The sequence below is a fragment of the Cotesia typhae genome, unplaced genomic scaffold (genome assembly GCF_013202065.1).
Source record: "Cotesia typhae breed Kobodo isofemale line unplaced genomic scaffold, CoteBio_Ctyphae contig_23, whole genome shotgun sequence".
Taxonomy (NCBI): Eukaryota; Metazoa; Arthropoda; class Insecta; order Hymenoptera; family Braconidae; genus Cotesia; species Cotesia typhae.
Window position 1 is genome coordinate 160,161 of NW_027423729.1, and position 24,687 is coordinate 184,847.

The 24,687-nt window shown below is 25.5% G+C and overlaps 1 protein-coding gene and 1 long non-coding RNA gene across 19 annotated transcripts in view; one reads left to right on the top strand and one right to left on the bottom strand.

The window, feature by feature from the left end:
* The window catches only part of LOC141524966 (serine/threonine-protein kinase MARK2), a 34,272-nt gene extending 9,607 nt beyond the window's left edge, over positions 1–24,665 (top strand). For 6 of the 18 annotated variants that reach the window (XM_074239177.1, XM_074239175.1, XM_074239174.1 and 3 more), the window contains 13 exons: positions 10,449–10,664; positions 10,776–11,154; positions 11,227–11,462; positions 11,617–11,728; positions 12,135–12,247; positions 12,372–12,573; positions 12,676–12,873; positions 13,301–13,502; positions 15,180–15,300; positions 15,400–15,488; positions 20,566–20,607; positions 21,071–21,182; positions 21,361–24,665. In XM_074239177.1, the coding sequence (XP_074095278.1) occupies positions 10,449–10,664; positions 10,776–11,154; positions 11,227–11,462; positions 11,617–11,728; positions 12,135–12,247; positions 12,372–12,573; positions 12,676–12,873; positions 13,301–13,502; positions 15,180–15,300; positions 15,400–15,488; positions 20,566–20,607; positions 21,071–21,182; positions 21,361–21,579 (2,241 nt within the window). In that variant the 3' untranslated portion in view covers positions 21,580–24,665. Of the gene's footprint in view, positions 1–7,441; positions 8,204–8,301; positions 8,576–10,448; positions 10,665–10,775; positions 11,155–11,226; positions 11,463–11,616; positions 11,729–12,134; positions 12,248–12,371; positions 12,574–12,675; positions 12,874–13,300; positions 13,503–15,179; positions 15,301–15,399; positions 15,489–16,856; positions 17,306–18,054; positions 18,757–20,565; positions 20,608–21,070; positions 21,183–21,360 lie in introns of those variants that run through there. The other 12 variants (XM_074239158.1, XM_074239162.1, XM_074239161.1 and 9 more) reach the window with 12 other exon arrangements.
* On the bottom strand, positions 5–6,117 carry LOC141524967 (uncharacterized). Its single transcript, XR_012478773.1, has 3 exons — positions 4,868–6,117; positions 1,082–4,655; positions 5–949 (listed from the first exon to the last, which is right to left on the bottom strand). It is a non-coding gene; the product is annotated as an uncharacterized LOC141524967 (long non-coding RNA).
* Positions 24,666–24,687: the final 22 nt, after the last annotated feature.

Here is a 24,687-nt window from a genome sequence, read left to right on the forward strand (position 1 = left end):
AAGGACAAAATTTAAATTTAAATTCAATTTCAGATGGGTAATCTTTGTCCGAATACAATCATGTCTTTCAAGTTTACTAGATTGATGATTCATCAGCAGTAGGTGTTACGTTCACTGAATACCATTCTTGTCCCGTTCATTTTTTTTTTTTTAATTATTATTATTATTGGTATAGTTTTATACACATAACTTATAGAACTAATTGATTATTTTTGAAACTACTTTTAATTTAATTGTATCTTTACGTAATGGTTTTTGTCAGAAATAGCAGATAAATTACACCTCTAATTAAGTTAGTGTCGAGTATGAATGATAAAATTTTTATGTATGAGCTGTAATAATAATAATAATAATAATAATAATAATAATAATAATAATAATAATAATAATAATAATAATAATAATAATAATAATAACTGTTGTATACTTAAAAAAAAAAAAAAAAAAAAAAATATATTTTTTATTTTGTATTATATTCTCTTTAATAAATTTTTCAATGAGTAAGACTTAAAGGTCAGTTCTAATTGAAGAAAACAATATTTTAAAATCTGAACAACTTTTATTATTTTGTTTTGAGCTTTGTTGGCGCACTATTTTACCTTGTATGGAGACTAGATTGAAACAATGACGTAGTTCACCAATTGGAACTTACATTAGCAAAAACTTTTTTTTTTTTGTCTGATGAGTGAATAGAATTATTTGTTCTCACAATCTAGCTATAAAATTATTCATTGACAAGAAGATGTATAGTTTATAGTTATACGTTTAAACATTTAAATTAACAATTCTTTTGATTAACATTAACAGAATTATTTTCATACCTGAACAGCAAAGTTTATAATCAATAGAATGAACAATTAGAAGATACAAACGCAAAGTTTGGTACATAGAATGGTATCAATTCAAATGTGTATCTAATAATTATTCTGATGAGCTAGTTATAATAGCGCTGTAACATTTTATCAAAGAAAGACGTTGTATTTCACATTTATTTAGATGAAAATACAAAGTTTAAATTAATGAAGGTAGTTAATTATTTTGGAGTATGTTACAAATAATAGCTAATGAGTGTTTTTATTACCTGAATTATTTGATCATTGTTTTATAGAGCATTCAATTTAATGCCCCATTGAATTTGATGACTCGTAAGTTAATTTTAAGAATTAAGTTATATTACTAACCATAGTTTGAAAAAAAATCTAATAAGATGTGAAAAATCAATATATTATATATTTTTCTATTCTTTCATAAATTAGAAATATATTTTTAATAAACAACTTTATTTTATTACTAAATATTATTGGTAAAATAATCTCTAGCTTTTCTACATTAACTTCCTTTCACTCCACTACTAGTTTCAACAGTATAATATGAACGCGCCTTAGATAGCAAACAATAAAACAAAGAAAATAAATAAAGAAGCGAAAGTAGCAACAAACAGGTTGCTGTTCTTGTGGTTAATGATTTGCTATTTTTTTTTTTTTTTTTTTTTTTTTTTTAAATCCTGCAGGTGTATAATGTAGTAGTAAATATACCTCAAAAGTATCGATTATATTTCATTTCAATACTTATATTTATTTATTTATTTCCATTAATTTTGCAATAAGATTGTTTTTCAAATATACATGAGTTTTATTCCAACGAATGTCATTAATAATTACTATGCAAAAACAACTCACTCTGAGTCACAATATAACAGCATGACTTGACACCCCGCATTCCAACTGAATCTTTCAGAATCAAATAGATACAAAGGAATCTTTAGTTACTTTCAAGGTTATTATCAGTTTTTTTGTATCTATCAAATTAATTTTTTTTTTTATTGATTATAAGTTATAATTCTTATTCAGTAACAATTATAATTGAGTTAATTCGATTAGTGTAAGAAAATTACAGAAACCTGTAAACCGTTTTACATGATGTATTACATAAGAAACGATAAGCCAGCCTAAACTTGTATACATAAGTAAGAAGTTATTTTAAATGAGCAAATTTAATCTGTTTAAAATTCAATATTTTTAAATTATTTATTCTGAAAATAACCAGCGCGCAGAAAATAAAATTTATAATGTAGATAAAAATTAATTTTTTAAACATCATCACTTCTGATGATTATAGTGTCCTTGAATTTTAATTAGCACTTTTAGGTGTCTCGACTAATGAATGATGCATTTATCAACCTTATAGTAGATAAGAATTTATTTATTAAATTTATATTCATATATATTTGTACAAAGGCATGAATGAAGTCTTGTTTTCAACAATAACAATTACAAGGACAACTAAAAAGTACTGTTTTAAATGGGAAAAAAAAAAAAAAAAAAAAAAAAAAAAAAAAGTTCGTCTATACAAATTACTATCATCAAGCTTGCGTGTTTATTAATGTAAAAGTTTGAAATTTATTTAAATTTTACAAACAAAATCTAAATTGAATAATTAATACATTATTTTACGCACCTTAAAATAATTTTAAAGAATTCTCTTTTTTTGATAAGTAAAGTATTATTCTTTCAAGTAGTAACGATATTTATTTATTTTTCTCACACTTGAATAAATAAATAAAACGTTTTTTCGTCGCACATACGGCAAATGAAAAATTTAAAACTGTTCTTGGTCAAACATGGTATATTAACAATAATCTTATACTCTATAATTATTAACACAATTAAAATTACTCATAAAAATTCCGGATATTTTTTCTATTTAGAAGAATTTTTATTTCTTCACATGAATCATCATAAATAATTGCCGTGCAAATTAGGAAAATTTTAAAATGACCGGTAATGTATTATAAATAACATATACAATATTACTTTATTACAAGTGTCTAGTACCTTACTGTAATTTAATTAAATTAGTAAAACTTTAGTTTTTGATAATTGTTGAATTAGATAAAGAATAACCTTTTAGACAGCTATAAAAAGTTTGATAAGGAATATCTAAAATAATAAATTAAATACAACTGCAATTTAAAATTGTTTTATCAAACAAAAAATTTTTAACTTTACAATGTAAAATAAAGTCATTTAATTACATGATCCAGCCACTATAAAATCTTGAGTCAATTGTATTTAAGTTAGTTTGTTATACCATCTCTGTAATAACACTTTTATTACTGTTAAAAGGGGGCATTTATATTAATTTTAGCACCTATAAAAACTTACATTCCAATGTATAGTTCAAATTTAATCGTTTAATCAATACAGATATGTCAAGAGGTAAAATTAGATCGTTTTTATTTAATTGAGAGATTCTGTCAACGTTAAATTAAAAAAAAAAAAAAAAAAAAAACATTTTTTTATCTAAATTTATCATTTGTATTTCACGTCACCTTAAAATCATCTTGACAGATTAATTTCTTTCATTATTGTTTGTAAGTTATTATAAAAAAAAAAATGTCGAAAAAAATTCATTTCTATTTGTCGATTTCGAATTTATTGATTTTCTGTTTCAATACAATTGAAAATGATATCTTTTAAATTATATTGAAACGACATTAGAAAGTTTCAAGACTAATCAAGTCAATAGTTGGGGGAAAAAAAAAAAAAAAAATCAATAAAACAATCATTATTAAATATAGATATTTTGTTAAAAAAAGAAAATTATAAATATCAAATTGCATATTTTTTAATAACAAACGCACTTAAGAGATTATTGTTATTGTTATTATTAATTTCTAAACTTAAATTAAAATATTTTCATTAAAGTTATTTTCACATTTCACATGAGGATACTTTCATCGTTCTTATAAAAATGTAAATTTTTTTTTTTATATATACTAGAATAGGAAATAATAATTTTTTGAATTTAACGTTGATTTTTAATAACGGAAATCATAATTACAACAATAGTAATGCAACAACGAATTAAAATTTGATCATTCAAGCTAACCTGATTCTCAAACAGTTTTAAGTATTGTTTTACCGCATCTATTTTAGTTTTATGAAATCTAAAATTAACTCACATTTAAGCCTACCTATAATTCATACAAAATCCCATGCATTGTTAAAAGCTCATGATTATCAATATTTTGAGGTCATAATACGTAGTTTGCTATCTTCCTGGTTAGCATTAACAGACAGATGGAAATTTCCGCAGCAAAATACATATTGATATTTACGATGTATTTAATTTTCATTTCAATTTATTTATGGATTATTACAAAAATAAAAAACAAGTAATGCAAAAGCACAGATAAAAAATAATAATTAATTACAAATGCTGGGAAATGTTAAGAGACTATCAATTTTTTTTTTTTTTTTTAATACTTTTACAAATTCAAGTTATTTTAATTTTGAAAATACAACTATATATATATATATATATATGTGTGTGTATAATTTCTCTCTCTATATGGAAACTGGTGACTCGACCATAATTTTTTTTTTTTATTATGACATTGAAAAGTATTTATGATGAATTTACCTTTGAATTACATGTGATTGGTGGATAAAGTAGGTTTAGTCAAAGTTTTTCTACCTATCTACGTATCTTTCTATGATGTTTCATAAACTGTCTGGTCTGGGCGTAGTTATCTGCTTGAACTAGCTTAGATGCAGTCCAGTAATAATGTAGTACCACCTTTAACGGTTTTTTGTTGACTTACTTATTTTTTTACCTGTATAAAAGTGATTCATTCTTCTTAAATAGAATATCTAAAAAGTATAAAATAAAATAATTTTAAGATACATAAGATAAACAAAACAAGATTCGGGGTTTTTTTTTTTTTTTTTTTTTAATGCAGACATTGTTATTTACTTTTAATATATAAGAAATGTCAGGTGTTTTGAGCATACGAAGAAGTATTTAAATTTAAATAATAATATGTGTGAGGTAGCCACATATAAGTTTGTGTCATCACAGTTACCTGTATTGTATAGTGGGCGTTGTAAGTGTGTATTTTAAGATACACTCACGTGATGTCTTCTCCCAAGTTGATTTGAACAAGAACAATTTATACGGAGGCCGTATCTCGTTGATAGTAGCGTAGCTTTTGTTGGTCAGTGACTATACCGATTAATGGCACTCACTGCCGCCACCTGACGGTAGTTAGTAACGAGTCTCTGAATTGTCAAGACAATAATCCTTTACACTTTACATTTAATTTAATGTAATATGTAGCTATTAAATTTTTATAGATTTAAAATTGAGTCAAACGCGCGTTGCTAAATAAATGCATTAATTTTTTAGACTAAATAATGTAATCCAAATAGAGAAGGGTATAGAAAGATAAAAGTGTCAAAGAAATGAATGAAAAGACGTATAATATACGTAATATATATTTTAACGTTGACTGCGAACTGCGTTGTTACTATGAAACTTGTTGATTGCATAACTGCATGTCAAACGGAAGCGGAAGAAACAAGCTATGCAAAAGTAATGGCGGTAATCAGTCTGCAATTCAATTCATCGTTCCTATCGAGTGTTTTTTCATTAAACGTATGACAACAATGTTAATTAAATACAATTGTTTTTTAACTTAATAATTTCCGTCGTATTGTCTTGGAAAATTTTCCGAGGAAAATCAACAAGACAAGACAGTGTTCCACGAAATTCTCCATAACTAAACAGTTGAGTGTTGAGCGAAAAGTCTGTTCTGTGTAAGCGGCGGTCTAATTGTGATTAGTTGTAAAGACATCTCTGATAACACTTGTAAACTCTTAGCAAACATTGAGACAATATAAAGCTGTTTTCCGTCTTTTGCTCGACAACGATGTCTCAAACTTTCATTTTTATCCAAAAGGAAGCGTGGGCGCTCGAGCGAGTTTTAAGAACCGATTGTACACGAACTAGAGGTTAGAGACTTTCTAAGCGCTACATAACGTACCAGTAAAGCCGCGTGTGTCTGTCTTGTAACTGTAACTAGGAGAACTACTATTCTACTATACTTAGTTATTCTTTTCAAGACTTTTGTATCATTTATATGTAACACTTATCTGTTAATGTTACTGAGAATAATTTTAAAAAGTTCAAGTAACTGAATTAATGAAGTGATTATAATCATAAAAAAGTGAAGTTGATAATTAAAATTTATGATAAAGTGTAAAAATTATTTAAACAGTGAATGTCAGTTGGTGTTTTAGAGAATTTTAAATTTATATATTACATCACAGATAAAACTTGTCAGATTAATTTTCTTTTTAAATTAATTATATGTGTAGTAAACATGTTTCAATTTTTTTTTAATTAATGAAAAATGAAATATGTCTTTAAGAGCTGTGAGTCATAAAAGTATCATCCTCCTTTACACTTTATCTTATGTATAGTATGTATAATATTATATCGTATACCGATAGATCGGTTTCCACGCACTCAAAGTAAAGAAGGCTTTCGTGAATCCTCGATCATGACTCACGCATAGTTCCACTCGTTCTTGTTTCACTCGTTCCACTGGCTTTCCTCCTCTTCCGTCCGCCTCTTTACCGCACTGCCTTAAATTCTGTCTGTGTGTTGGTTTAAATAGCAGATACTTGAAGACTGCGATCGAGTACGAAGGATAAGTCGGCCGTATTAAGAAAAGAAAATAAATTAAAGTAAAGTACAACAGTAGAAATATAAGTGTATAAGTAAAAGAGAAAAAAAAAATGAAGGAGTGGCTTTGGGGGGTAACGTTGCTGCATGGTCAATGCGATCAACTCGTGAACGAAGATACTACTTATACTTGTCTTAATCCTTAAATGATAATGATACTTCAAGTAACAACGGCTAAAGTACTAAGCACAACATATAGCTATCAAAATTCGCTTATCAGCAGCTGGCTGATAACAAAATTGTTACGACAAGGCTTGACTATCGCACTGGGAGAAGAAATCAAGTAGTTATTATTTCTTTGCGGGCGTCACTTACGTTGTCTTAACACTTATTAAAATTTATTATTTTTTGTTATTTTTAAATTTATTCATGTGCTAATTAACAACTGTGTAATAGGTTTTTAAATCACTAAAATATTTTTTCTTTAAAGTTATTTAATTCCATACATTTTTTAACAAGTCTGTTTATAATTTTATACAATCAAGTTTTGAGGTAAAATAAAATCAATTTGTGACATATACTGCCAAGGCTTTTGATTGATGAGATAAGACATTGAGACAAGGCCAGAAGACCAACCATTCTACACAGCGTATATAAAAAAAAAAAAAAAAAAAAAAAAAAAAAAAAATTATTTTTAAATAAAATATCATTTTTTTAAACTTTAACAAAAACAAAAAGTGTGGTGTTTTTTTATGCAATAATTGTTGCTTATTGTACGGCTTGCTTTTTTGGTGTTTCCCTATACTACCGGTTTTTTTTTTTTTTTTTTTTTTTTTTTTTTTCTTTTCTTGTAATGGTTTATAAAAAATAAAAGTCATATTATATTAATTGTTGAGGATCATAACCGCTTGCTAATAAGGCTATACAAAACACACACAGGACATATTTTTTATTTTATTAATTTTAACAGAACGCAAACTACTTGTTGATTGTGTCAACGTGGAAATTTATTGAATTAAAAAAAAAAAAAAAAAAATTTTAACTGAGCCATGGCGGATCGAGGTGGTCAAATTGCTGAATTACGTAGTGTTGAACATGTTCAGTCATCTCAAGGCTTACACGGATCAAAGAATAGTTATTTGATAGTCGGATCTAAAAAAAATAAAGAGTTTGAACGAGAGGATGTGAAAAAATCCGAATCATCGAATTTTGACAATCTCAAGCAATGGGAATTGATAGAAGGTGATCGAGGTCTGAAAGTTGTTGAAAAACGTTCAGCATTAGAATATTCATTACCAAAGAATTTTGAAAAACTTTCAGTACCTTGTTCACCGTCAATGTCTCAAATGCGAAAAAATAATATACAAGCAGAACAAAATTTGTGGAATGAAGATATTGTACAAAAGTTTAAAGCTTTTGAACGATCTAATATTATAAAAACTTCATCACCTGCACCACCAGTCAAGCAAATAAGCAACAAAACCAATAACGGAGAAACCGTTAATGATAGTCCCATTAAATTGGATACAATTTTGAAGCCGAAAAATCCACCTGGGGATCAGAGCATCGATATGTTGGATCAGCTGGAACGACAAGTAAAAGCTATTGAATTGGGGACTATTGCAGCCCGTACAAAATTGCGCGATAGTAATGATTTGCAACCGCAAATTCAACTTCGTTATCGTGAACACGAAGATTTGTTGAACAACGTTACTGACGATGAAGCTGATGGGTAAATTTATTATTAATTATAGATTTTAATTATAAATAAGTAGACAAAAAAAAAAAAAAAAAAAAAAATAATGAAAATAATTGGATATAAAAATCAAGGGCATCGCTGCAACGAGGTGAGGCTATGAGAAATTCAACGGGGAATGCAGCAATCAAAAGGCCAGCAGTTAAGTTATCAAGAACAGCATCAGATACTAGACGTGGTCAGGAAACAGAAATGCCTTTGAAAGTCCAGTCGAGAGCCCAGCAGTTAGCGAGGGTAGCTAGACCTGTAGTGATTAAGAAAAGTGATTCTCGTCACCGTCCCGAAGTTAGTGGAGCCCTCAAACCGCTCACCGACATCATGCAGAAAGCCATTCAAGCTCATCAGAAGGTATTAATGGTTAAAGCTCTTCATCTACCTTCTGATATTTTAATTTATTCATTTTATTCAACAACTCTTAATTTTGATAAAATAATTAATCCAGTCAACAATTTAGGCATCCATGAATGTATGTTTGTACGGTAACGATGATGTAGTGTAGGATATAGGGATAGTGTAATAGGGGATTGCTAGTATAACTAGTAAATCAGCTGACCTTTTTCAAAGTTTATACTCAGTAATCTCAACTTAAATTAGTATTATATACTAATATGTTTGACTATTAAGCGAATAGTGTTGTCACTATTAAAAGAAAGTCGATAACGCGCATGCGTTGATAACTACAAGAGCGGATAACGACAAGGGTGACGGGCTCGCGCATTTTACCATGCTGGCGGGAGTGGCGTCATGTATTGATTCTCCCTTTCATCCCTTAGTTCATGAGACAGTCGCGATTCGAAACTGTTGGTTCTCTATGATTAAATCAAAATTATCTTTTTTATTTTAGTTTAATTGTGGATAAAAAATACTCAATCAAGGATATTCTGTTAATAATTAGATTAAAAATCCTTATTCATTTGGTTATAATAATTAATTTGTTAAAAATTATGTGTTGTAATTGAACATGGAGTATTTACTCATTTTTAAAAAATATTTATATCAAGATAAGGAAAAAAAATGGACATTTAATTTACTACTGTAATAGTTTACAAATGTTAATATTTACGTATTGGAGTTTGAGACATTGTTTTGTGGTTAATCATAAAAATAATGACGCTTAAAGAACAAAAAAAGGTATCGCGACCGAATGAAAAGCGTGAAGTGAAGGTGCTTTTTTGGAATCTTAATAGAACTTAATATAATTTCATCTATCCTTTCATCAGACGATATACCACATTAAATTAAATTAAATTAAATTAAATTAATTATTTTTTTTTTTTTTTTTTTTTTTTTGTAAAATGTTTAAATCATTTCATTGTTGTTTAAACTTATCATCTAGAGTTGAGAATGATACTATTATTGTTTTATAATTGAATAATGATCTTCGTATATGTTTCACAAGTGTTTTTAACTCGTCTCACCTTATTTAAAATTTCCTGATAACAATAATATTTTTTTTATTTTTTTGAATTAATTTCTACAAGAGAAAGGAAAATTTTCTAAATCATTAACCAATAGATATAAAGTTATAAACTGGCGGCTTCGAAGGTTGCTACAGTGACCACTTGTAAAATGGTCACACGTGGTTTACTGAGGGTAATAACATTAAATAATTATAATTCCTTCTCATTATAATTTCAACAGTCAAAAATTTTTTATTTTTATCCTAGATCTATTAATTTTAATACATAATTTATTATAACGAAATTAATTTAGGTTCACTATTATTATCATATATCCAATTAAATGGTATAAACATTATTGGTTTATTATTTGATATGTTTAATAACCTTGAGGATACTGATTGTCGCCAATTTATTAAAACTACTTGATATCTTGTTGTTCTAAATAAAGCTCAATTAATTGTACGGTCTATGTTATTACCATTCCTTAATATATTTAAACGTATTTTATTTCACTTGACACATATTGAAATATTTTTTATTTTGATACTTTTTATCAAATATGTATATATTTATTAATACAATCAATTGTAAATTAAAATTGTCAACCATAATCAAGTGTGTGTGTGTGTGTGTGTGTGTGTGTGTGTGTGTGTGTGTGTGTGTGTGTGTGTGTGTGTTTATTTTTAATTAGTACATTTATCGTTTCATTGAAATCAAAATGATGTACCTACTATTAATATCATAAACAAATATAATATATGTTTAAGGATAATAAGTTTTAAATTTTTATTAACAATATTGAATTTATTTTTCACCAGACTGGAGATGGCGTGGGAGTATCAAGCAGCGGGGGGCGGCTTTCTTCAAGAAGCCGGACCTCCGAGGAGCCTCACATTGGCAAGTATAAGTTACTAAAAACAATTGGTAAAGGTAATTTTGCCAAAGTAAAACTTGCTAAACATATACCAACGGGAAAGGAAGTGGCTATCAAGATCATTGACAAAACTCAATTAAATCCAGGCAGTCTTCAAAAGGTAACTTAATGTTGTATTTTACGGGTTTTGATTTTTTTTTTATATTATTATTATTATTATTATTATTATTTTTTTTTTATTTTTTTTTTTATTTTTTTTATTATTTTTTAGCTCTTCCGTGAAGTAAGGATAATGAAGATGCTTGATCATCCAAACATAGTAAAATTGTTTCAAGTTATTGAAACAGAAAAAACACTATACTTAGTAATGGAATATGCCAGCGGTGGTGAAGTATTTGATTATTTGGTATTACATGGAAGAATGAAAGAAAAAGAAGCTAGAGCCAAGTTTAGGCAGATAGTTTCTGCTGTGCAGTACTGTCATCAAAAGAAAATAATTCATAGAGATTTGAAAGCTGAGAATCTTTTATTAGACAGTGAAATGAATATTAAAATAGCTGATTTTGGGTTCAGTAACGAATTTACACCAGGAAATAAATTAGATACATTCTGTGGATCACCACCCTACGCAGCACCAGAATTATTTCAAGGTAAATACTATAATTTGAACGATAGTTTATTAATAAAAATAATAAAAATAATATAATTTACCATAATTATAGGTAAAAAATATGATGGACCTGAAGTGGATGTATGGTCATTAGGAGTAATTCTCTACACATTAGTATCTGGCTCATTGCCATTTGATGGCTCGACATTACGAGAATTGAGAGAAAGAGTATTAAGAGGGAAATATCGAATTCCTTTTTACATGTCTACTGACTGCGAGAATTTGCTAAAAAAGTTTTTGGTGCTTAATCCAACAAAGCGGGCCTCATTAGAGGTACGTGGTGATAAGGTTCGGGTTTATTTATCTTTTTGATTGAAAAAATTTAGTTAATTAGTTTAATTATATAAATTGATTTATTTGTTTATTTTATTACGTCTATTAATCAAGCAATTAATTAATTAATTAATTAATATTATTTTATGTATATATTTTACGTTATTAGAATATAATGAAGGACAAATGGATGAATATGGGCTATGAAGACGATGAATTGAAACCGTACTTAGAACCCGAACCCGATTATAAAGATCACAAGAGGATAGGTGAGTCTGCCAGTATGTACATAACACTTCCTACCTATTTAATTTGCAAATTGTGTAACTTACTTTTCAGTGATTTTTTTTTTTTTTTGCACAATCACGTGTTTAATAATAATAATAATAATAATAATAATAATAATAATAATAATAATAATAATCGTTATTTAAATGTATTAGTTTATTTTTCATTTATTCATTGGGAAAAGAGAAAATTATCATTAGGTATTAATAAAATTTTAATATATAAATATCATTTGTATGTTATCATAGTACTGTGATATATATATTTCATTTATGTTGCACGTTAATATTGGTAGAATTGTAAAAATACAGCTGGGTTATAAATTAGTAATTGAATGAATTATCGACAGCTTGTAATCTTGACTCGATGTGACTATGCCTTTTGCAAATTTTATTACAGAAGCCCTTGCTATCATGGGATATTCAAGAACTGAAATTGAAGACTCGTTGGGACAGGCTAAATACGATGATGTTTTTGCCACTTATCTTTTACTAGGACGTAAAACTACTGATGTAAGTAAAAAATAAAAAATAAACAGCTGTTCTTTGGCTTATAAAATTTTTAAAAACAAAAAGTTGATTTACATTTGCCTAATAAAATTATATAAAATAATTTTTTTTTTTTTTTTTTCTTCAGCCTGAGAGTGATGGCTCGCGGTCAGGCAGTTCACTATCACTGCGTAACATTCCGCCACAAGCTAGTTCAGGTGCAGGAGGCGGAAGTGGAGGAAGTACTGGTGGTACAGTTCAAAGCCCTTCACATAGAGGTGTTCATCGGAGTATTTCAGCTAGTAATGCTAAACCTAGTAGACGTGCATCTGCTGGTGTAGAAACTCTTCGTAAGTCTTATCAATTTATTAAAATAAAATTTATTTTTTTGTGTATAACAATTTATTTATTATTATTAAAAATAATAATAATAATAATGATCGGTTTTTCAGGTGGTGTACCAAGTCCAGGTAATGCAACGAACCATAATCATGCATCAACTGTCACTGGTGGAACAGTGACTGCTAGCAGTGGTAGTAATTTTAAACGACAGAACACCGTTGATGCGGCGACTATTAAAGAAAATAGTGCCCGCGTTTCATCGACACGGACATCAGCGCCGAAAAATAATCCCGGACAACTTGATACCAGTGAGTTTATTTAATTTTGATTGATCAATTGCAAGAGATTCATTCTCTTATTTCAATTTTATTTTATTCCATCTTCAACATTTACTTTCGTTACGTTGACAAAATTCATATGTATTTAAAAAAAAAAAAAAAAAAAAAAAATTAATTCTTTAATCATATAAAACCATTTTTTACTATACTATTTAAACAATTCATCTTTTATACACTACTTATTATTTTTAAAACAAAAATTATAAAACTTACCATTAGATAGTTGTAGATTTAAAATTTATGAAAATTTATATTTTTTGTTGAAATCCCGAGATTTCAATGGATTTTAATTTTTAATTTTTTAATTTTTTAATTTTTTAATTTTATTATTTATTTATAATTTTGTTGGCGTACGTTAAGTTTTTTTGTGTTGAAACACATCTAATGAAGCTTGCAGTGACAATGTTTATTCTAGGCGTCGGTACGAGTCCTGGTAGTAAAGGAAGAGTGGGAAAAAGTAATACTATAAATTCAGGGGTAGGTGGTGTACGACCGCTTACCTCTCCTGCCCCTGGCTCTGTTGGTCGACGTAGCACCATTTCTTATGATCAAGCTAAAACCTCATCTTCATCTACAGAGAGAACTAATGACGTATCTAGGTATTATAATAATATTATCATCTTATTTTTTCCAAGAGCTTTATATTTACTATGTATGTATAACAATATTTATAATCTAATATGACTATGACATTCACTGATCACTTTTATGCATGATTAATTTAATAATTAACCAAATTTTATTCAATTATCACAATCGAGTGATGATTTTTTTTTTTTATAAAAGAAAAAATTACGCTTTAGTTTGAATATACTTAAAAAATTTTGTAAATTTACGATGATTTATTATACTTGTTAAAATTTCATCAAAAGGGTAAGAAAGTGTATTTGAATTAATAGCAGAGGTAAACGAAACTCAGTGAGATTATTTATTTTCTGCATTGTTATTAAAGCATGCTAGCTGCTATCTGCCAATCATTAATCATATTCACTAACAGTAATTATTCGTTCATAATCATTGATCTCGTGAAAATTGACAAAACTTTGAATACTATTCAATTTATTAAATCGTGTAGACTTAAATTATTTTTATGATAATTTAGAATTTCTAAAAAAAAAAAAAAATTTTGTCAGGCGTAATATTTATTTAAATACTATCTTTGGTTATATTTTTAATTTATTTAATGGATCAGGATCGGGACTTTTGTTGATTAGTTTTGTACACAGCTTAACCGAGGGCACTAGGCCAACGCGAGGTCATATCAAGTCTGCCAGCATCAGTGCAAGTCACAGATCTACGAGTGGTGTAGCTCCCAGTGATCAATTGCTACTGGATACTCAACCACGGAATGCTCACATCTCATTACTCACAACAACTGACCCTCTTAGGCAGAGGTACAGGCTCCCCATCGTACTTTTTCAATCGGAATTAATTATTTATTTTATCAAAGTTTCCTATTAATTTTTTTTTCATCGAGATAAATTGATATTATTTTATTATACTTATTGGGCCACTAACTCTCTTGGGGAATCTACACGTCGACGAGGTCAAATTTTCGCAACTACTCACAAGCTTAGTGGGACTAGTTGACTTTTACATTATTTTACAGATTTTCGAATGAGTCTATACTATTGAATCTTTTATAACTAAAATACTCGATCAATAATTCCTGTAGGAGCTCTCGGATAGTTTTTGGTCATACTGTCATTTCATATTGCCATTAGTGCATGATAATTCATTTTCATATTTTCATATTTTATTTTTTTTTTTTTTTTTTTTTATTCAGTATTATTGTTATTAGTGTTTATATACATAAATTTTTCTGAACGTTGATTTATTTTTAATTAAAAAAAAAAAAAAAAAAAAAAAAAAAAATAATTCAAGTGTTATCATTAAAGCAAAAATGCTTCAAATTATTATAAAATCTACTGAGCTTCGGCAATTTTTATCATTTTCATAGATACTGCTTATAGTAAATATTTAAACTTTTGTATTTATCATTTAGATTATTACACTTTCTCTCCGCAAATGATTTCAATAATAACTAAATTATATATGTTTTGTTTCTTACTTAACAATGCATCATTTATAAATTTTGTAAATAACAATAATTGTAATTCACACTAAATAACAACTACTATTACTATTACTACTTATTAACTATATTTAATAGATTATTTGAATTATATAATAATAATTTTTTATTTACATTTCAATGTAATTATAATTTTTTTTTTTTTTTTTTTTTTTTTTTTTTTTTTTGATTTTTGATTTAGTATGGGAGTATCTCCGAGTAGCAGATTGGCAACACCCACGACACCAGCATTTCCACGAAATGTACCAAGTCGCAGTACGTTCCATTCTGGTCAAAACCGGGCACAGAGAAATCATACTCAGGTTTGTCAAGTAGCTATGAAATATATTATTTTTTTTTTTTTTTTTTTTAATCATTTTTTTTATCATGATAATTGAACTGAGAAGTTGCTAAAATTACAGGGGCATACTCATACACAGGATACAAGCGCGATAAGTCCACTGGCAAGGCCATCTTTCTTTTCAAAATTGTCATCGAGGTTCTCTAAGCGGTAAGTTACTATTTTTTTCTTATTTTTTAGTATTATATTAATTTTAAAATATTTTGCATGTTAATATAGTCAATTACACTGTTTTAAATACAATAATTCTATTTCGGATCAGTTTTAATTAAAATTTCTAACCAAAGTCACGAAAAATTTATTCATCTTTTGTATATGTACTAATAATAATTGATTTTTAACAACTAACACTCAACTTAGTAACTAAAATAAATTAGGCAATGCATAAATTTTTATTTTAAAAAATTGAATTATCCAAGTATTATCTTTTTCATTAATTAATTTTTTAAATTAATGAATCCGAAGAATTATCGTATCTATTGTTGCTTGCATGCCATTTTATGTTTTTGTTTTAAGGATGCACAATGACTATGTATTATTATTTATCAAAAAGCCCTCACGGGATAACGATGCATTAATGAAAAGAAAAAAAAATAGTAAAATAACTAAATAATTATTTAATATTATGCATACAGTAATATCAGCTGTAATCCAATGAGTTAACAGCGACCATTATCAGTGAAAGTTATATTTTAAATGTAGTTTATTTAAAGTTTATTTTCTTAATAATTATTATTATCGATAATTTCGCGCACGTATTATTATTTATAATCATTAATTGACCCATAAATAAAAACCTGCTTGATGGCGTCTTTTATTTTTTTTTTTAAATTATATTTGGATAAATTTATAGTTTTTATTTTTGTTAGCATTTAATTATAAATATATATATATATATATATATATATATATATATATATATATATATATATATATATATATATATATATATATATATATATATATATATATATATATTGTTTTTATTAAAAATGGTAATGTTAAAAATGAATGTTATTTTATTAACTTTTTTTTTTTTTTTTTTTTTTTTTCAATTTAATGTCGATTCTATAACTATGTTTAAATTCAAAATTAAACTACCTCGCATATTCATTGTGCATCCCGTATCACTCTCAGACTTGTAGCGAGGCATATTTTTGGAATTTACGATTATTATATAAGATATAGCTATGATTGTATTATTAAATATGTGGTGATGGCATGTTGAATTACTTGCCGACACGAAATGCTTAATCTCAAGGTGTGTCACAGAATAACGGTATTGTCTTTGTAATATTGTAAATAAATAAATTAATAATTTAAAAATTGTCTTTCATGAAATGGTCACTGTATACATTATCGGAGTACTGCAAATTGCATTAAATTAAAATACGCGATAAATTAATTGCATAGCCATTAATGCATCATTGAAATTTCTAAATTTCTAAATTGCGTTTTTTTTTTTTTTTTTCATAATTTTTTTCTTTTACTGATATCGGTTAAAATTATATGCTGCAGGACTTGAATCCAAGTTAATTGGCTCCTTCTCAAGTTCAATGATGACCAAAGTCATAAAGACGCGATATTCCGCAAACAACCTCATGACATAGGGCACAGTGAGACATGAAATACAACTAGCCCCTTAATATCTATAATAATAATAATAATAATAATAATAATAATAATAATAATAATAATAATAATAATATCTATAATAATAAACTTTTAAGATGCAAGAATGCAAATAAGTCTTTACAGTCGAAGCTCAATGGAAAATGTGATTTACAGAACAAAAGAAAAGAAATGACATTTACATTATATAATAATTTTTTGATTAAAAATAAAAAAATAGTATTTTCAATTCCGTTATTCTGTGGTGCACAAAGTTTAAAGTAGAGATACCACTTTTTATAAACTTTGTATGCTGATCGACAAAAAAAAAAAAAAAAAAAAAAAAAAAAAACAAATTATATTATAGTGTCTATAATATACATAACATATAATAATTTCAATAAAATTGGTATGCAGAAGCTCGATTAAATTTTCAACAATTTATATACGTATGTATTTTAAATATATAAAATATATATATAGATATTATAAATTATTGAAAAATAAAAATGTCTTCCACATCGATGATATGATATGATATGAACGTAATATTGTCGATATTATTGGCAACCATATGATTGCCTGATGCACTTAGACGTAGCACAGAACTTTGTGCCTTCCCTATTTCTGCTTGTAAATCATAACTTTCAGTCACACATTAAATAATAAATACCATCATTTAATATTTTTATAAATGGGTAATTATATTTGAGTGTCAATATATCAATATATATTTTTTATTTTTCATTTTTTATTTTAAAAAAATACCTATGATTATTAAAAATGATTTCTTATTGATCTATCATTTATTCGTATTTGTTTGTAAGATATATATTAATATGTATTTTACTACCTAAATAGTTTCTGATAATAAAAAATGCTCTGCTTGGAAATTGTTTAAATTAGTTGGCTTATAAACAGTATATAAAAAAACTAGTATTAGTTGATGAAAAAAAAAAAAAAAATAAATATTTAAATAATAATATAAATGTTATGCGGCATCGCCAGCGGATAAGTCTATTGTGACTAATATAATTAGTTATCGCGAATTCATCTCATTGAAAACAATGGATCGGTTAATTATAATAGTCCCATACATTAACAGGTTTTCTAAGTGAAAAGGTGAAGTCTCGCTTAGTTTCTTCATGCTGAAACGAGAGCGAGTGACAGACTGGCTAACTCACACATCGGTATACTTGCCAAAAGAGCTGCATATTCCAGACACTAGATGATTCGTGAAAACTTCTTCGCAACGAAAAAAAATATTTAAATAAAAATTATTTTCATATTAATATTAGAAAAGTATATTAATAATTAATTGATATGCGAACAATCGACAATGGAGTCTATACTATAAGCTGATTATTAAGTATTGGCAATCGTTCAGAATAATTAGGTTTAATTAATAGGCTAAATTATTAACATTTAAAATAATTATTATTTTATTTTATTCTTTTTTTTTTTATTTTTTTTTTTCTTTCTTATCAGTTATACCATTATATTTGAAATGTTATTTAAAAATAAGTATTTATCTATAATAATCAATTGATAACATCGAAGAGATATTTATTCAGGCTATATTGTGTCATTAGATTTGACTGTGATCTCATTACTTTCATCATGATCCGATGTTGTTATTCATATCGATTTTAGCTCAGTTAAATTTGACGTTTTTCCGCTTTTTAACGTACAATTATCAAACAAAAAGATGCATTTATAGGAATTAGTTCTGTTGTTAAATAAAATTAATTATTATTTAATTCAAGGAAATACTGTAAATCTATTATTCGTCTAATATCTTAAGTTTTATTTAAAAAAAAAAAAAAAAAAAAAAAAAAAAAAAAAAAAATGACGCTTCTTTGTCTTCTACTCCATAATCAACATTAAAATTTTTAAGACTGTATTAAACTATTATTTAATCATTTAACTAAATAATAGGTTTTATAAAAATATAAATCAATTTTAATTTTTTTTTTTTTTTTTTTTTTTTTTTGCATATTCAACAGATTAATTTCCGATTATTTGGTGACAAATTGATTTTTGTTATCAAATTACCTACGATTTATTTTGACACATATATTTATATATATATATATATATATATATATATATATATATATATATATATATATATATATATATATATATATTTTAAAACAATAATATTCTTAATTAATAGTTCTCACATCATCATATATTTATTTATTTAGAGTCTTCGGTTTAATTAAAGTACAGAATAATAATAAATTGATGCATCTCTATTATAACATTAATGGGAAAAAAAAAAAAAAAAAAATGGAATTCTAAAGAATAAAACTATGTATTTAAAATTTTAAATGAAATTTATGAATTTTCATAGTAAAAAGTATGAATTAATTGATAATTACAGTAATCATCAAAATAATATAAATCAATGTAAAGCCATTGTGCTAAAATGTTTTTTTTTTTTTTTTTTTTTGTTTTTATATTATCAGTAGCATGTATTATAAATTTTGGTCATGCTTAACTGTAATATAAACGCATGAATGTAGAGAAATTTTTTATTTAAAAAATGGTTATGTTTATTTTTGATTAAATCGAAATGTATGTGTCACAGTGAAATGAAATTAAAAATGGAAAAGTAATTCTTATTCTAAAAAATTATTAGATTCATTTACATTGCATAAAGATTTATAAATTTTAATTTTAATTCCTGTATAGTCTGTACTGTTTGCTGCTCTTCAATTATGTGACCGTCTAAATTTAGATAAAAAAAAAAATATTAAATTGACTATGTTTGTTTGTTTGTTTTATATGATTTATATATTATTTTTAAAATTCGGTTGATTTGATTACCGTTTGACTGAAGGTATGATTACATGAAAAGCAGTAAATATAATACAAAAATTGCAGGATAATTTAATAATATTAAGAAGCAATAATAGATATAATTTCATTTTAATAAATATTTTAAAAACCGTCTTTTAAATGTTGTATGAATTTATTTCTTACTACCTATATTCAAGAAGTAAACTTGTTTAGATTATTAGTAATTTTATTTTTTTAATTTATTACTTCAAAATTTTATTTAGCTTGCATGATATATAACTGTTTTGCTATATATTTATTTATTTAATACTAGCCTACTATATTTTTTTACGATAAAACATTATTTATATTAAAAAAGATATAAAAACAAATGTCAATGCTTACTTCAGTTAATCATTTAATAAACCACCACATCATTATAACTCATTGTATAATAATAATAATAATAATAATAATAATAATAATAATAATAATAATAATAATAATAATAAAAGTTAATTATATTTTATTGTTGAAAATTTTGTAGTAAAACTTAAAAATTAAACTTTGAATATTATTTAATTTTTACTATAAATTTATTAAGTGTTATTTTTATATCTGTCAAATAGTTTTAATTAAATTAATAAATTTTTAGTAAAATATTAAATAATACTCCATTGATTGATTAATAATAATTATTCAAAGTATTCAAGAATTAATAATATTAATGACTATACACGCTGGTGATGGTCGTAAATAAGAAAAAAATCTTCATTTCATTTATACAGTTCAATCATCGTTAGCAATCGCCTTTGTTTTGTTATTTCAGCGCCATGGACCAAACTGCACCCCCAAAGAACCCAGTAGTAAGGTATGTAGCTTCTCAATATTAATTAATTTTATTATTATTATCATTTATTATTTTATTACGGTATGTTCACAAGTTTATTTTTCTTTTATTTATAACCATTTGTTTTCACTGTATAGTAACAACTAATTAAATTGACATCATCATTAATGTTGACGTTAACAATAAAAAAATATTTTCATTTAATTTATTAATTGTGCAATCAATTAATATTTTTTTTTTTTCTCATTAATATAACAAAAACTGTTGTTGATATATTTTAAATTTATATGCGTTAGCATGTGCATGAATAAAATTTAAAACTCGCATGGTATTTTTATAAATTTATATTTTTATAAAAATAAAAGACCATTACATAGATACTTTATGGAGAATCCTGATTTTTTTTTTGTTTTTTTATTTATATTTTATGAGGAAAATAATAGCAATTAATTATATAATTGTATAATTATTTTGAATTTTTCAGTGGAGCTACAACTAATGATGAGCAAGTTAAACCACGTAGCTTACGTTTTACTTGGAGTATGAGAACTACAAGCAGTCGAGATCCAAATGACATTATGGAGGAAATACGTAAGGTAGAGTGATATCTTAGTATAAAAATTATTGATGTGAAAATAAACAAATGAATATCTGAATTTTTCTAACTATGAACAAGACAAAGAAAATAATTTATTTTGATAATGAAGAAATGAATAAATTAATGGGAAGAAAAGTTAATAGAAGAATTGTTTATGATTTATATAAAACTTTCAGGTGTTGGATGCAAATAAATGTCAATATGAACAGCGAGAACGATTCTTATTGCTTTGTGCACACGGAGATGCAGCAACAGACAGCCAAGTTCAATGGGAAATAGAGGTTTGCAAGTTACCTCGACTTTCGCTTAATGGTGTACGATTCAAGCGAATACTCGGTACATCAATAGGATTCAAGAATATCGCTAGTAAAATAGCTAATGAACTCAAGCTGTGACTGCCGGCTGCCGGTGGTTTGACCACTAACGTTAATCCATAACCCTTTCGTGAATTAAATCACTCAGTGACAAATAATGAGGATTTATTATATTACTATTATGATGTCTGGAATTCAGACTCAGGCTCTGATGAATCAGATACACGAGAAGTATTTGTTTAATTTCCCCCCACCTCCTGTTACAATTAACTCAAAATTAAATCATTAAATTAAATAAATTTATCGCGTAAAAATTATCCTCGTCATTCAATGATGTCAATCAAATTAATTCAGTATGATTTTAAAATCTAATTATAGACGATTTTTTTTTTTTTTTTTTTTTTATATATATATATATATGGGATCAAAGTAATATAAATGAATATTATTATTATTATTATTATTATTTACAACTTAGACTTGTTAATTCATTATTACGGGAAACTAGACTTAATTTATGGTGTTGAAACTTTTCTTACCATCTGTTCTGAATTTCTTTAGTTAAGAACTATCCAATGAATTAATTTTAATCAAATACTTGAAATAAAAATAAAAATTAAAATGATGGTTTTTTTTTTTTTTTTTTTTTTTTTTTTTCTCTTCTTCATAGTAAATTTTCATCTATCGGACCCACAGGACATCCTTGGGATAATTATTGTACCTGTTAATCATCTATTAAATTGCATAAAAAATGTCTAGAGTATCGGAATACGATAAAATTATAAATAATTATAAACTATAACAATACATGTATAACAAAAGGAAACAAAAATCTGCCACTGGATTCAATTTTTTATTAAGCTTCTTAGAACAATTATAAATATATTTACAATGTGGCATCAATGTTTTCATTACTGACGTCCATTCGCGAAATCACATATGCGATTTATATTTTTTTTTTTTTGTTTTTATAAACAAGACAAATTGAGTTTCTTTTTTTATTTTATTGCACAAACTTATATCATTATCATTTTTTGTTAATTTAAAAATTTATGGATTCAAATTGCTGCAGGCTGAGTAAACAAAAGAAGAAATAAAAAACTGTTCTACGTCTAAAACATTGTAAGTTTGTTATTAATTAATAAGAAAACGCTTTTTTATTATTATTAACGAATGTGAATAATTAGATAATCAAGCATTTGTAAATGCTTTAATATAATTATATAAATATTGAGTTTTCTCAATAAATAATAGTGAAATAATATAATAATGATATTAATTATAATACTATACTTAAAACTATCAACACTAATCGTATCTATTGTGAATAATGATGATAATAATAATAATAAATATATATCGTTTCTTTCAATAATTCAATGACAGATTTTAAAAAGTAAAATTTATCGTAACTATAAAATCTGCTATATCTAATTGAAATAAACTATTTAAAAATAAGTATGTTAGGTTTCAAGGAGAATTATTTTGTGCTTAAATATTTTTTTTTTAACAAGTATTTTACGGTTCGATAAACCCAATAAATTAATAATATTAATAATTAATAATTTTTGTGAAAATATTTAAATCGTGGTGAATAAATATTATTATTTGTATATTGTAAGGTACTAAGTTATAAAAGTCTCAGTGCATCTCACTTAAAATAAATAACATCAGCTGTCATCAAATAATTCATAACGGGATGTATTTTGTATCCGCCTAATAATGAATGGAATTAAAAAAAAAAAAAAAAAAACTTGCACAATTGAAAAATATCAAATATTTCAATCATTTATTGGCAATATGCATATACATTTTTTAATATTTCTACATCATAGTATCGAATTATAAGAACTGTATGTCGTATGATATTCATAAATGACTGACAAAAATCGACAACAGTTTTGATAATAAATAAAAATTATAATTATAAAACGATGATAAATCAAGTGAAATTGGCAACGAGACTAATTATTTTTTTTTTTTTAACAAATCTGTACAGTATCATCATCATTATTTTTCCGTTATTTTAATTTTCATTTAATGTAATATAATATTATACAATTGTCGCATCATATTTTAAGTAACTAAGCTGATGAATAAATTCAAATACATACATTAAATATTGTTATACATTTATAATTTTTTTCGTTCTCATACTCAAAAAGTTAGTCTCTAATGTAAAAAAAAAAAAAAAAAAAAAAAAATCATATTTTAAATGGGAAAAAGTTTGTTTTGTTTTAGTTTCATCTGCATGATTTTTTTTTTTGGATTGATTAAAAAATTGTAGCAGATATTTTCACACTAAGTTATAGTGAATTAAAAATTATTTACATTTAAAATACAAGGTAATTCGTATTTTTAAATGCACCTCTTCATTTATGTTAAATGGCTGGATTTGAAAAAAAAAATTGTTTTATTAAAAGTTAAAGATTAACTATTTTTAATAAGAGAATAAAAAAATTATTATTATTATTATTATTTTATTTTTTTTTTATTTTATTTTTTTTTTGACAGTAATATGTATAATTATTGGCATCTAACTATAAAGAACCTATTAAAAGTAATGATAAATAATTCCTCTAAGTGTTGAAAAATAATCTTGCATGATCGGTGCAATGATTTACAATGCGTTTACTTGCTTGAATAAATGTAAAAACTCGTTATTAATATTTATAAAAAAAAAAAAAAAAAAAAAAAAATACGTTTGATAAAATAAGAATATTATCTTGAGAATGAAAAAAAAAAAAAAAAAAATACAACAAGAATATTAAATTACAAATGAAATGATGTCGGTTGAACTGACAAATAATTAAAATGATTAACACCTACACGGCTCCTTGTAATGATAATATAAATTGAGGTGACTCTCTCTGTCAGTGAATGTGTTTGATAAATTCTTAATATAAGTAAATTTTTTTGTCTTTGTAAGTAAATGTTTATGATTGAAAATTAGAAAAACGGATTAGAGCTGCTCATGCAGTCATCGATTAATAATGCGATTATTAATGCGTTATGTCATTGGACAAATAACATACACACATTATATGTTTATTCTTTTGTAGATAGATAAAAACAGCTTTGTTAAGGGTTTTCTTGGTTTTCGATATCTAGCCAAATGTAGTAAAAAGAAAAAAAATATTTATAATAAAATTGTAAAATTAATAGTTTTTGAATCATGTTTCCTTATTC